At 43.8% G+C, this 15510-nt stretch overlaps 1 protein-coding gene across 1 annotated transcript in view; it reads left to right on the top strand.

Moving 5' to 3' along the window:
- Nucleotides 1-1451: 1451 nt before the first annotated feature.
- LOC105566263 (homeobox protein aristaless-like) overlaps nt 1452-15510 on the top strand; it is a 149485-nt gene continuing 135426 nt past the window's right edge. The window contains exon 1 of the mRNA XM_012020134.1: nt 1452-1599. Coding sequence (XP_011875524.1) covers nt 1452-1599 — 148 coding nt within the window. The remainder of the gene's footprint in view (nt 1600-15510) is intronic.

Genomic DNA, 15510 nt, shown 5'->3' on the forward strand with positions numbered 1-15510 from the left:
AGCCTCATACAATCGCTGGACGCCGGAGTTTCGAGTTTAGCAATTTTCATGTGTTTCCGTAAGAGAAATCTCAGATTCCTGAAACTGTCGCTCCACACAGTGCTGGAGGACAAGATCCCCAACGTTCCGTTGTCTTCTGTCATCACGTGTCAAGCGTCAGCTGATCGAAAATCGGAAACGATCGCGTGAGGGTCCGCTTCGATCGATTTACGGCGAATCCCCCCCTCTCGCTCCAGAGGCTCACTGGACTTAAAAAAAAAACTGGTCTCGTGGTCTCGCGAAAACAGAAGGAAGATCGAATCAGGCGCCGCGATTCGCAAGCGCAGCAAGGACGGCCGAAAGTTGGACGACGTGAACCGTGAAAGAGTTCATCGATCCTTCCGGGTGCGTGCGTGTGTGCGTGAGCGTGTTTACAGGCCCGGCAGGAGCAGCTTTTGCGCGAAGTGACGATCCGCGATCAGTATCGCTCCTGATAATGATTAACGCGATAGCACGCTTCCGGTATCGATAACACGTCGACTCAATGCTCCATCCGGAGATATTCTCGGACGAGGAGAACGATCATTCTCGCCCGGAAGCGAAAGTGCGAAGCGATCATCGACTCGATCCAAGAGGACGATCGGCGAGGACGAGGAGACGATTTGCCAGGTGGTAGCGCGAGCGCGGGAAACGTCAGCGCGACGCTTGAAGACGCAGTCGTCGGACACTCGAGATAAACGAGCTCCGGGACCACGAGCAGGAAAAAAAGGTGCAATCGATAACGCGTGATACGTGATCATTGTATCGGAAAAACTGTTCGGCTCGAAACTGAGCTGTCGTCGAATTCGCGGTGATATCGCGAGCTGACGACGATCTGCTATCTGTGGCACCGCATATCTGCGACGTGCGTTACAACCCGAATAAGAAGATAAGCGGCAGGCAAACGCGTGCTCTCTTTGAAAATTAAGTTCCACAAAGTGGAGCACGCATGACGGACTTGGGCTTAAACGGAGTTTGTCAAAGTTGACAGGAAGTTGACGGCGATCGAGGCCGAGTTAGTTCTCGTTGATGCTGAAGGAAAGAGGGAAACGAGAAAAGACATAACTAATATTTTACAAGAAGATAAAAGTACGTGTACGCGGAGGATGATGCACTGAAATGACCTGAGATTTTATCGAGTCCGTCCAATTGGAGCTGCAGATTAGAGTACCAAGTACTGTATCGAGTATCGCGCATTAAATGTATATCGTCGATCTCGGGCAAAGTTGAGGAGACTAGCGAGTGCGAGGAAAACTCTTTCTCTCGAACGACATTCGCTTGTTATTCGTTAATGAGGTCACGATGCCCAAGAAGCGAACGACAACGTCGGAGACGGCACGATCTCGGTGCGTGCGGTGAGAGGACGTGAACCGTGAGATGTCGATTCTTTTCCCCGTTCGCTCCCGTTGACGAAAATAGCGCGAGTATCAACGATGGATCTCAGCACGACACCCAGAAGGGCCGTGGAAGGCGTCGGCGATCTACAGAAGACCAGAGTAGCGAAGAGCGTCTTAAGCATTCGCAGCCTCGTCGGCGACGAGGAGACGGAGATCCTTGCGCAGGACGACGAATGCCCGCCAAGTGAGTCTTTAGACGATCCATTTGAATCGCTCGCCGATTAAAACGATCAATTACATCCGCGATTTCGCGTTTCGGAGCTGTCGAGATACTTTCTACACACGGGGAGACCGATATGGTTACCACATGTCTAATTAGGGGTGGCACAGCCCCAATAAATAGTAATATTTGGGACAGCTATATCTGTGGTTGTCACACCCACATTGGTATGATAAGTAGTGGAGACAACTATATGCGTTTTGTGCAGCAAACTTATATAGCGAATTCGGTTGCTTGCACCAGTGCACAGTTGAAAAAATTGTGTTAAATTTAACAGATATCACATGTCCCAAACGGTCCACAAAATTTTTTTAATCTTTTTATTTTTTTAAAGTAAGATCAAAAAATAAGTACACATTGTGTTGTTTTAACATTGCTATTCGAGTATTTTAATATTATAATTTTACATTTGAGGTCAATTAACACGAGAGCAATATGTTAAATTAACACATGAATGTGTTAAACTTGTAACGCAAAAATTTTAACCGGCATTTGCTTTAACGACAAAACACAAATTTTCCAATTGTGTGCGCACTGACAATGAGTGCACACCAAGGCCTGTTTATAATTTTTACATTTAACTTTGTCTCAAATACGTTCTCAAAGAGTATTTAGCTAAAAAAAATGATCCGTATGGATGCTATACAGATCATTTTACCGGTTAGGAAATATTTCAAGGGATATTTAAGACGATCCTTAAATAAAGAATTGACTGTAAACAAGCCTCAGTATGCACTAGTGCAAGCAACCGAATTCGGTATTGGTGAATGTTGCAACGCAAAACAATGTAGATGCCCCTACTATTTATACGGCTACATTTTCATTTTAGTTGTTTTTGCCTTAGCCGGTCTTTCCGTGCACTTGTCTCGAATAAATAAATATCTTTATGCGACACATTTCTACTGTGAAGTTCGCAGAGATCACTACTAAGGTGTATTCTTGTGAACCCTTGGCACCTGCAGTGTCAAAAACTGTTGTTCACGAGACTACGCCTAATTGAACTAAATCTCTGAATTATTTCTTGCGACATTTCTTTTACTTTGTTTAATCTTTTCTTCAGTTTTTTTTTACACATAGTTCGCTCAAGGAGCGAGAAGAAAAATTGTCACACCATCTTATGATAATCGTAATACAAATTCTGACGTTTATGTATTATCAAAAATGTAATAATGAGTGACAGTAATTTTCCAAAATGTTATACGAAAGCGAATAATTTATAAAAATATGGATAAACATACGGCAGACAAAACAGGAACTTTGTTGCTTCACAAGAAATAAACGACTGTATTTATGATAGACGACAGGTATATCATATTCTAAGGCCATCTGGTAGACAAGTTAATTATTGCGTTGATTAAGTTGGAAGTGTAATTATTAGTAGATCTATGTAATTTGTTGTCGCATAAAAAATCCATTCTGCGCGTTGATTATATGGTGCTTCGGAATCCTTAATTACAGCGATATATGGGAATAATTTTGAGCGATAGTCTCGTATGTGTTTACACGCAAATCGAGTGTGAAGTTTGCGATTGGGAAAGAATCCGCGTTTCGTGCGGTTCTAAAAAAAGTAACGAGATCTAATTTTTCTGGTTGTAGAAATCGGAAACCTATCAATGATCTAAGCGCGGCATATATGTATATTTTAATAGACAAAATGCAATATCAGATAGACAAAAATGTAACTAATACGACACATAGGTAGCAAGAGATCTTTGCCGACCTGTTTGTGACTCGTAAAACATTATAATTTAATAATTTCTGAGACAATTCATAAAAAGTCCCGCGTATAATAACACCTAAGAAATTAGTTCGAGGAAACGTGCGAATGTTTTCATTAAATTCCACGGAAAGAAACACCGGGAAAACAAAAGATCGATCGTGACATCGGGTTTTCGCAGGACGATCAGTTACCTCCTCGATCAAAGGCCGCACGACATTCCGGGGGCTTGAGAAACCGCAGTCCCAGGGTTTACTTTTTCCCCACGAGTGCCTTTTGTGCCAGAGATTCAGCAAAAACCGGCCGCCCTTATAAGAGCGGCGGAGTTAATTAAGGCGCATTTAAAGTCGGTAGATCGCGATAAGACGGCGATTAACTCGAAATTAGTCCGCCCATGGATCTAGCAAAAACTGTATCGCTGTCGTTACTGCCGACACGTATCGACGGTGTAGATAAATACGTGATTGAAACGATGCCCAATTAGAGATCTGGGGCGAATTATTACATCACTCTCGTAAGCCCCTTTTCCCCGCAAGTTATTCCTAAATCGCAGAGAATTTTGGAAAAGGATAATTCCCATCGCTCGTTTGGCATTACTTTAGAGTCCAGCTTCCTATGCGATTAATAATCTTTTCATATTCAGATAAATGAAGTTCGAATTGTCACATTTATTGCAGAATATAATTTAGGAGGGATCAACTCTATCTAGCCCTACACGGAGAGATGTGTCTCTTAAAATTTATCCGGACAATCGTGTGAGAGTAGGACATGGCATTTGGAACAACTTTATGAGAGTTTTTAGAAACTCATAAAATGTTTCCACGATTACATGATTTTCAGGATAAATTTTAAAAGAAGATTCTCCCCGTGTACAGGAACTACGTTAAAAAAAAGTAGTCTAATCTACAAAGATATGATAATTAAATTCGATATTTAAATCGAAGTGATTCAAGTTATTTGTTTATCGAGCGGCACGCTTGCGAGTAAACGATTACGGCCCCTCCTATCTTAAGATGTGTCCCTGCAAGTCGAGACGTTTTCGACATTTCGACGCTGCCGCAGCATCGCAGGCTGCATCCGCACAGTTGAAGCACGGCCAGCGGAAGAAGCGGTATAAGCGGAATAACGGAGAAAACGCTGCCGCGCGTGCTGCATCGCGCCACGGCCGAGTTTCTAGTTGGCCGATATGCAAAATACCTGCCCGGCTACGATAACGCGCATTACTCGACTTTCTTGCGACGAATAAATAGTGAATTACCATTTAGTCGTTGGCCGATAAAGCGAAACGAGCTCGCGCGATAACGGAATCTCATTTTCTCCGCGGCTCCATGAGCTATCGGCTTGTTATCGGATAATTAACAAGATGGATCATTGATTAACAAATTACGTGCACGCGTAACGCAATATTTAGGAGCGATATTAATTGCCAGAGAAGAATTGGCCGACAAGTATCACGCGATCTATGGTCGGCGCAGCTGAAAAATTCGACGTATAAGGCGTTAGATTATTTAGTTTATCACAAGAATATATATTTATATGTCTTCATTATCGGACGTTATGTGCGCGCACAGTTTGTTTGTGTAATTGCAACATTCTTTATCTGAGAAACTGGGATGCGTGTCTCATTTTGCATTCGGTCTTGCTCGCCTTTCGCTATGCTCACACACCGCGATTTCTTTAATCTTCAACATGTATCTGTGTACATTGTCAGTCTCATAGGCCGATCACGAGGGTCCGATCAAGTTTACGAGACACGTAAAACGAATTATGTTGCATACAGATAACCGCGTGCAGAATAAGAATTGCTAATCCAGTGTAGTCGCGGCGCATCAACGAGTTAACGAATTCAGCTCGGCAGTAGACATGTGGCACGCACTTAAAAAAAAAATCATTACAGGAGAGAAATTGTTACCATTATTAGCTGAAACTTGTCGGATTTCTGGGTAGACTTTTGCATCGTAGACAAATATAACGGATTAATCCATACGCGAAAAGAAATAGAGATGGAACATTGGCACGTGCCGTTATTACTGTTCAAAATAGTTTCCGCACATAATTGTCCATTTTTTTTTCAGTTTACTTTGTCATCGACGTTAGGAAAGAGGACAGAGCCGTATAATTATCGCCACATTAATGCCGCACGGGCATTATTAGCGTACTCTTGCGTACTTTGTAGGTAAATATTTAAAAGTGGGTATAAATAATTACCCACCGTGCAGATGCATAGATAAGCGGGCTCAAGTAGTTAACTTAACAACACCGCGGTACAGCGAGTAAAACTGTTTTAAAGTCGTTTTTACTGTAATAATTACTGTCAAATATGATAAAAGAATATTTAGTTTAAGCTAGAGGATCGAATTATGCGATTGGCTGATGATATTATTTTAACATTTTAGAAACTTGCTATCAAATATATATTTATCGCTACGCTGATACCGAACAGTTTTGTTTTCACGACGAAGAGACTGCGTAGTTTAACAAAGCTATTCCACAATCACGCGCAGCGTTGAATATTATAAAATCTAACAAAGCTATTAAGTTAAAATGCAGTACTATCTTGGTCAAATTTATTGCCTAATTTAGAAAATCCTTGACTAATTTGTCTCTTTGTAAAAGTTGCTTTCTTTTTTTAATATCACGATGCAAGTATCAAATGTGACTTAAGATATTAGAACGTTCGCGCGCTCGCATTTACCTCCGAAACTTCAAATGTCGACTTTTCTATTTAACGATAGAAACATCTCGGTGGGGGATGAGATGGCATGTGTATGGCCCAACCGGGGGTTTATCGCCGCCATATTACGACCCGGTCTGGTCGATTAAACGCTATAAATGGCCATGACAGAAGGTGTAATAGAATTGGGGTAACCCCGAGCCAATGGCGCTCCGCGATTAGGGTGGTTGTTCGTGCTCGATTGGCTTTCACGAACGAGGGTTGATGTTCCCCGCGGGTAAGCTACGTCTTTATATCCTCCCATCGGTTCCCGTTATCCCATTACAGAAGCGATCCACCCTCGCGTTTAAAATTTCATCGTTTTGGAAACGTTACAATCCCCCGTGCTCACAAATTCCCCGTTCAAATTAGTGATTGCGGTATAATTGCATAAAATTACGAAACTTTTATCGTCGGGTGCGCTTCAAGCTACTCGTTTAATCTTTTGAATGTTGAGACACACTTAGACTCTCTTCCTACGTGTACTTCTTACAATTAGTATTCCTCCATGCAAGTTCATTTTTCGTCAGAATAAAGTTATATTATATAGCTTTATTATTTTATTATTCTACTCCCCCCCCCTATCTCTCCCCCCGTCTCTTTCTGTCTCTCCCTCTCCATCACTCTCTAGCTCTACACGGAAAAAAACATTTAGCTGCTGTAGCTAAAACTTGGTAAAATATCACAACTAAAAATATTAGCTGTCCCTATTTTACCAAGTTTTAGCTACAGCAGCTAAATGTTTTTTTCCGTGTATCTCAAAAAGAAAGAAATTCTCAAAACCCAATAATATGTTTGATCTTTTGACGTGTAACTGCATGGAAACCGTATAAAAGAATTATCTACGAAATAAGAACGTGAAAAAATGGTAATTGGCATGTACGCAGCATGCTTGAGTTTTCTAATTTGTAATTAAGTACACCAGGCGTAAAAATTCCATGCTATTAAAAATAATGAATAAAAATAACATTCCATTCTACCAGAATTATTCACTAAACGCTGCGCGATTGACGGCATCGCTAAAGATATAATCATCGGACATGGTTTATAAGTACGCGACAAGCCGCAATCTATGGCGCACGAATTAAATTTGCAAGTCAATTAATAGTACTAGTAATCGAGGCTTGTAATCTCGCAAAGTCATCGTACTACTTCTCGTAATTAACGTATAATTTAATGTAAACATTATAGGAAAAATGTTATGTTAATTCTTAGCATACTGCAAAATGATTGACGAAATTCTCTTCAGGCATCTTTATTCCCGGAAAAACTTCATTTCTCACCGAATATGTAATTGAATTATCTTATTATTCAAACTAGTAAAAATTCTTATCATTATTTACTCATCATTATTAGGAATTATTCTTTTATAAAATATATACGCGCGGTAAATTTAAAATTCTTCAATTTTCATAGAGAATGAAATGGATCGGATAAGATGTTTACTAGGCGTACGGATGTCTCGCGGTCGTCGTAAAATATTACTCAACTCTTTACAATATTACGGGCCTGAAACAGTTCTGGAAGTCCAAAAAAAAAAAGTCTCGAGTCGCAGAGTCACGTTCTCCGAGACGAGCCGGAGGGGCTGTCCAAAATTTCACCGTCCACGGGTTCCCGCAACATCGCGCGGCTAATTGCAAAAAACAAAGAGAGCTCTGCCAATAATACGCGCCGGGCGGGCTGTAAATAATGCCGCGCGGGTTTTACACGTGCGTATATGGTGCCGCGTTGCCCGCTGATTGGTCGGCCCGCTAATTGTGTTTTATTAGCGTTCGCCCCTTGCCCCTCCCGCTCAAACACCGAACATCTGCGGTCTTAGCTAACTAACCTACCGCCCATGTACTAACTGCGAGCGACATTGTTATTAAGGGTTCTCCTACAGCGCGTCTGAAACCTACACACGCGCATTCGCGTGGGTCTGTATGCGCGACGACACGAGGATATCGTGCCTTTGATCCTCGTTAAGGAGCTGTTAAGAGAGAACCCGCGAGAATCTGCACTTTCGCCGGTTACCATGGACGTAGGAAATATCTGGACGAAGCGCAAAGTACCCTTATGAACGCGGGGAGTTGGCTCTGAAGGGTGAGAGGAATCTGTCGTCGCGGCCGGATATTTAGTGTCTATTGTTACATCGTGAGGCATTGTACGGCGTGAACTAACAATAAGACCATTGCAGCAATTTCCATTTTCCGATTCCAGGTATTAATTTTCGATAAATATTAAAGTTATGATTATTTGATATGTATACATGTATGTATATTCGATATGTATTTACGAAAGTTTATGCTATTATATATAGCAATTTTGGTTATCCGCATTATTCCGAATTAATGCACATTAGCGGCTGCTACATAAAAAATATATAACAGCGATGGCAAAAATATATTTAACACCATAATGTTAAAATACTAACATGTAACAATTATGAAAATATCACAAGTAAAAAACCTAAAGAGAGATTGATTCGAGTGCGAAATAATGCTGATACCTTTACTATTATTGCCCCAAGTTTAATATTAACGGTCCTACATGAACTTTTATATCATACGGACAGCTCACTTCTATCTCGCGACTTTTACTTTGACGACGAAAGCATTTTGACTTATGAATTTGCTGGTACAAACTCATGCACTCCTAATTTTTTCCGACAACAACCGTTTTCGATATTACATGCATTGTTACTTGATAAGGACCTGGAACTAGGTCGAAACGTGGTAAATATTGTAAATTGTTGAAACTTTGGTCAACTCCAACCATTTGACATTTTTGTTTAATTACCACTGGTGACAATAAGAACGCTCAAGCTCGTTAATATTAACAGGCTGTCTTCGTTAAGTTTCTTCGTAAGAATAGCTTTAAGAGAAAGATGCTTGATCGAGTCTCACGCCTCCCGAATCCACGAATGAATCACACACGGCCGGGCAAGTCGCTCCTGCGGGTCGAGCAAACGACATTCGCGCGCGATGCGATCTCAAGGTTGAAACTCGAAACCGTATCGAGGATCGAACTCGGGCGGGCACATTTCTTTACTTTCCCGGCGACGGGGGTTGGGCCCGGGCGGCAGGTAGGGCAGAGATGAGCAGGGGCGAGTCTTATTACGACGTGGAGAGCCGGCGCATGCTGGCGCAATCAAATAAATTAGTCGGAATTACGCTAGCCGCGGAGCCAGCCGGTGGTGGTGCAGGCGTTCACCACCGCTCGTCCTCGCCACCAATTAGCCGAGCTTTATCCCGCGCCGGGTCTTCCACACACGCACGTGTACGTCCGTGTGTCTGTGCGTACATATTTCACGCGGGCTCGGTATACCCGATGAAATTTGCGGCTGCTCCTCTCGCGGCCGCCGCCGCGATACAATCGAGTCTCTCGGGCTGGCTCGGGCATCGCGCAACCCTTTCGCGCCGTACGCTCGAGACCCGAAGTGATTTGCGGAGTATCGCGACAATTTATTGGACTGGCGGATAAACGAAGGGCGACGCTACGAATTTTAACGTACGATCGCGTGGCGATCGTTTGTCTCGCTTATTTATTAAATGGCGGCTCGTAAGACCAATTATCGGGGTACAGGCTGCATAGGGAGTCGCGGGCGTTCCGCGCAAACTTCCAACCTGCGACTCCGCGGGCCGCCGCCGAGCCCGGCGTCGATATTTACCGTGGCGTAAATCCGACGAGGCGTTTTGCAGAAACTTTTGGCCGTGCAATAATAAAGCAATAAATTGCACGCGCGCGTAATTGGATACGCGAGGGACGCTTTCGCGGGGCGATTCAAATTATCGCGGCAGGTCGCGTCACTTTGACGAGTTTTGTAACACAACTATGTCGCGCGGTACATATTTTGCGCCCGAACGGCGCATTCATAAAAAGCAACGTAGAAACGTATAATTGGAGCCCCTCTTTGGAACAATGCCGTGTGAAAGACATCTTCATACGTACGCTGAAAAAGAAATCTGATAGATTCAATCAAGTCGTCTGTTAGAAAATGGACGAATCAGAATTCCCTTAGGATTTACCGGATGTGTAGTGAAGTCTAGCAAACTTCTGGTTATGAAATATCGAGCCCTATCGTGTTGACTAGAAATTCTATTTGGTTTAGCCAAGATACATTCTATCATACCATCCTGTTGATACAATCGAAGCATTTTTCTCAGTGTAGAATTTATTGTGCAAAGTGTCGTTTAGCATTTGCGATTCAGCCTCGTGGGTTCGTTTCTCGGAGTGTCTCGAGGAAGATGTTTGCCAATCGCCGCGCAATCGACCGCGGAAAGTGGATTAACGCGCGTTCGCCGCGCGCGTTCCGCTACTCCGTTCTCCAAGCTGCTCCCCTGCATAATAAGAGAGAGAGAGAGAGTGTCGTAATCCGCTAACAAGCCCGGAGGTTCCTCGTGGGAGTGACGACGTCGGCGAGGGCCAACAACCGGCGCGAAACCAGGAAAGAGGGAGAAAGAGAGGTAATGACGGCAACGGAGTATTGTACAATGCAAACGGCAACGCGACGCAAAACGGTTACCGCGTATTCTTGCGTGACGCGTTATTAGCCGATTGGCTCATTAATCGCTCCGTCGGTCCGAAACAGCCGAAGCCTCAAAGACCCCCCCTCCTTCCCCCTCCGCCCGCCTATCCGCTCGCATAGGAAGTAATTGCTAATCGCTAATTGCGAGTGCAAACACTCCATCCAATTAACCCCTCCCACGGAGCGCGGAGCTCGTCCGCGGAGCGGTGCAGCCACCCCCTGGGTACTAACTTACTTCCAGCTCGAACAACTTGTATCCGACCCGCCGTAGATTATGCTTCCTGCGATTCGGATGAGTTAAGGCCGACCGGGCCGCTCTCGGTGAACAACGGCCGCCTAATTACCAATCTAATTGCTCTAACGTGAGCCGTGAATCAGAACATTGATATTTCACGAACGAAGCGATTTCCGTGCACGCTGTATCCGCTGCGCCGTCGCCGCGGCAGATGTTCTAGGTGATATCGTTCGATTTTCCAATTCCGCACCTTTATTGCGGTAGAATAAAAACAAAACGCCAGCGAATCGTTCGCCCACTTCTCAAAAAAGCGCACCAAGAAATAGGAGACGCAAGCGAGTCACTTAACCCTTTCATTCCCAAATTATTTAACAAAAGTTCCCAGTTAAAAGATAAGACAAGATTCCCTTAGGTGCTCTAACATTTTTGTAGCTCTCCCGATTCAGCCTGTATAAATGCTGATACAGTTGTCGAAGGGTGTCTCGTACACGCGCAGTTAATTAAAGCAGAAAAATTACGGAGGAATTCCTACGCCTTCCTGCTGAACAGACATTTTCCAGCGACCGGCCAGCGCGCCTTCCCCTCGGCTTATCCCGAAATGGGGTAAAACAGATCGGTCACGGGTGATCTCCGCAGGTATCACCTGTTAACTCGCCGCCGGTCCTAATCGTTATGAAGGCGCCAGCGTCATATGCTGCGCGGTGAAAAGAACGGTTCATTTCCTCGCCCCGTCGTATCTCACCCCCTTCTCCCTCCACTCCTCCTCCCCGCCGTTTCCCTTCCACGCCGCAGCCTAAATGAAATTTCGTCTCGGACAAAAATGCGAACCGGCTCGCGCGAGGGGGATAGAAAGATGGAAAAGGGGAAGACGAAAGAGAGTGTACGCGAGGGTGGGAGAGACCCCTTTCGATCAATTAAGGCTAATAAATGGCGTCGGCGGTGGGGTTGTTGATGGCGAACGGCCACGGGTCCGGTGGGCGATGAGAGGCGAGGAGCGGTAAGGGGGGGAACGGAGAGGAAAGCGTTGCCGTGAGCGAGCCGACCGGGGCTCTGTGGGTTTATGCTATTAAAAATGTAAATATCTGCCGGCGGCTCGTTATCGGATGTAAATATGGCGGCGGGGCCCGGTGCCGGGACCAGATGGGGCGGGGTGGGCCTCGCAGCTCCTTTGTTTCGTTATTTATTGGAATGCATGTGGCCGCGCGCGCGCGCGCGCGCCAGCACCGAAACCCACGCTGCCCGTCGAAGCGCCGAGAGGACGAGCGCAATGATCACCGGGCCTCGGCTCATCCTCGTCCGCTCTCGTCTCGTCTCGAAACTGGCCCTCCCGCGCACTCGAGACATTTTAATCTCTCAGACACGGTCGAATTGCAAAGAGCCGCGAAAACCGGACACGCGTTTCTGATGCAAGACGCGTGTTGCGTCACAAGCGAACTCTTTAAATTAATTAAATAGGATCGTGCAATTGTTGCGAAAACAGATTTATGATTGAAATTGGATGTTAAAAAACTGTTGTCTCATATTAGAAGCCTATCTCATAATAGAGGACTTTCCTCTATATGCACCGATATAAATTTATCTAGACGCAAGCGTCGAGATAAAGCAACAAAGAGATAATACATTATGTTAAACAAGACAAAAATCAGCTATTAAAATTATTTAAGAAATAAGAAATAATTCCCAATTTTATTTTAAGCTCCGAATCTTTTTGTTTTAACTGGAGAAAAATGGTTCTCAGATTTGTCTTCATATCTTGTTTCTTCTATTATTAATTCTTTCAGTTTTAACAGTACTTAATGACAAATGAAACCGGCAAGTATTAGCAGCTCAATCTGAAATTTGAAACGGACCCGCTGACGGCTCGGGCTCAGAAAAACGCGATGAACTTCCGAGCTTACGAAGGCGAGAACTCCGTCAGTCGATTCGAATTGTGCGCGCCAGTCTTCCTACTTCTCTCGCTTTTTCAGGGCTCGAAGCCTTGATATATGACTCAATAAAACCAGACCCAAGGCGGGCCCGAAGTAAATATCAAACGTAAAATGTTCACCTCGTTAACTTGTTTCGCAGAATCGGAACGCAATGATAGGGGAGGAAGGAGGGACGTAGAGACACGCGCATCCGGATGAAGTGCCAATTAGGAATTCCGCTAATTGATATAGAGCGAATCGACGGAGCAGAACCGCAGGATAGGGAAGGACAGACGTATGTCAGAGCATAAAGAAAATAAATGCTCTCGTTAAATATATTATTTTGTATTCGACCGTGCACAAATGAGATCAATTAGCGAATGTTTCCGTCTCGGAAGGGGCAGCCATTTCGCGTAAAAGTAGACTCCGGCGTTAGACAAATCTTATTAAGTGTACGCGGACTTTTACAGATACTAATTGCAATTAGAAAAATAATTAATTGTTCGTTACTAACTACTGGAAAACGATAATTTATTCTGAATGCTATCAGCATTTGCGTCTTTTAATCGAGGGGTTACTAGTCGAGATAAATCGTAAAATTCCCTGACTTTTTCAGATTTCCCTGAGCACTGGACACTCTGAATATTTAAAAAAATTACAGTATTTAAAACGAATAAATAAAAATATCAATCATGGAATAATAGTAACAATTACACTTTCGTATACAATTGACATACGTATATGCAATTGAAACTTTTCAACAATTATGCGTGCAATTTAATTGTCAGCCTGGCGCTGTATACGATTCCTTAACAAACAGAAGAATGACTGGATTTCTCATTTAAAATATCATTAAAGCGCCTCAACGACGCGTCATTACGTGTAACAGTAATACTACTATCAGATCTAGCCACACCAAGGGATTACTTAGATTATCGGCAGGTGCGTGTCTTAATGACCGGCGAAATTACAGCCGAAATTACCTCCCGGCCTGAGAAAACACGAGGAAACATAATGAAGAAGCCGGCATAACATAGTGGTATCACCGAGATAGATTGTACAGATATCCATTGCGGTGTCGTTTCCAAATTTTAACATTGTTTAAGTGGCACGATACGCATGCGAGGCGGGGATTCTAAACCGAAATGGCAGGCGTGAAATTTTATTCCGGGATATAAACTACCGCTGTCCCACATAGGATCGCGTGAGGTACGCGCGATTTAATGTAATCCATGTTATGTGTAATGTAACACAAAAGATAAGGGCCACATTCTGTAAAAATGCGTTGTAACACTAGTATCCCTGTAAGCCATGTAGCACTGTCGAGCACGAGAGAAGAAACGCAGGGCGAAAAGAAGAAAGAGCTACAAAGTTACAGAGCTTATTTAATGAAGATAGAAAAGACTTTGTGTTAAACAAATTGAAATGCAAAAAAAACATCTTTTATCGTTTTCGATACGTTTTTGCAGCAGGAGAAGACATCGGATGTATCTACTTATGAATTTGCAACTTTTATGTCGATGGTTTTATTGCGGGTCTTCTGTCCTTTCTTCTTGCATCGTATCGATCCGCTTCGACGGCTTCGGACAGCCGTTTCTTTCCGGCCGCTTGTAAATCGGCCGATCCGGCAGATCGTTTCAATTGCACTTGATCGCTTCTTCTCTTCGCCGAACCCACCCTTTTTATTTTTCCTCGCGATCGTTTCGCCTGTTCGACGGGTGTTTGTTTTCGTGTCCCGCCGGCTTTATTTTACTCATTCGAAAGGAGAAGATATTTACGACCGCACGAGTTCACCAGGCACGATCGTAATTCGCCAAGAACGATCGTGTTGGATCGTAATATCCACAGATTAAAAAAGAATTCTTAGCCCGATTATTAAGTGAAAAATAATAAAAGCCATCTATCAAAATTAATATCTCGGGTAAAAGTATTTTGTTTAAACGTGTATTCAAACAATTCTTTTTAATCTCCAATCATCGATAAATCGATTAATGCACATATATCACATTACAATCTAGAAAAGGGCAACGAAACGATACTGGATTTCATTTATCTTGGTGAAAACCATCTTTCCTATTTACCCATTTTTAATTGACTGTTGATAACTGAAAAATTAATGCATAGTCTACATCAAATAGCTTTAAAGGAGAGTTTCACATTGCTAATCCAGCTGTGTGCGTACAGCGCGTTTCTCTTTTAATTCCGTATGTATGGACTCACTTTTACGTACGCTACGACGAATTTTCTCTTCTATTACCTCGATTAAAAGTTTCAATCTCTCGCGATACCTGTCTGTCCTCTAATCATCCACAACGGACGCAGGTGTTACGTTGTCGGTAGGCAGCGCACCGCGACGATTCGTTTTATCGGCTCGTCATCGCCCTCATCGCGGCTCGACTGCGCGACGATCTGTGTCCTCGGAGGCGGCACTGAAAGTTCTTTGTCGTCGTTGTCGTCGTCTTTCGTTACCGTCGCGATACCACCATTAGTTCCGCGTCAGGAACGAAGGACGAGGAGCGAGGCTACGTGAGGCCACATCAGAAACGATGAACGGAGAACGACGGAACCCGAGCGAGATTGGCAAACCGCGCTCACAGCGATGTCTTCCAAAACCGGCACGACCCAGAGCAAACAACCGCTAACTGCCATCCCATAAATCCCGACGAAATTCTTGAAACGAAGAAGTATCCGCGCGATTTTCCACGCTACATTTTGTTCGAGTGATGTAATTTTTATCGAAAATTTGTGACGGTAACGAAGTTGTAAAATTTATTATCCTTCCTCTCGCCGCGCGCT

The sequence above is a fragment of the Vollenhovia emeryi genome, unplaced genomic scaffold (assembly GCF_000949405.1).
Source record: "Vollenhovia emeryi isolate VEMERY1.0 unplaced genomic scaffold, V.emery_V1.0 DF939146.1, whole genome shotgun sequence".
NCBI classification, from domain to species: domain Eukaryota; kingdom Metazoa; phylum Arthropoda; class Insecta; order Hymenoptera; family Formicidae; genus Vollenhovia; species Vollenhovia emeryi.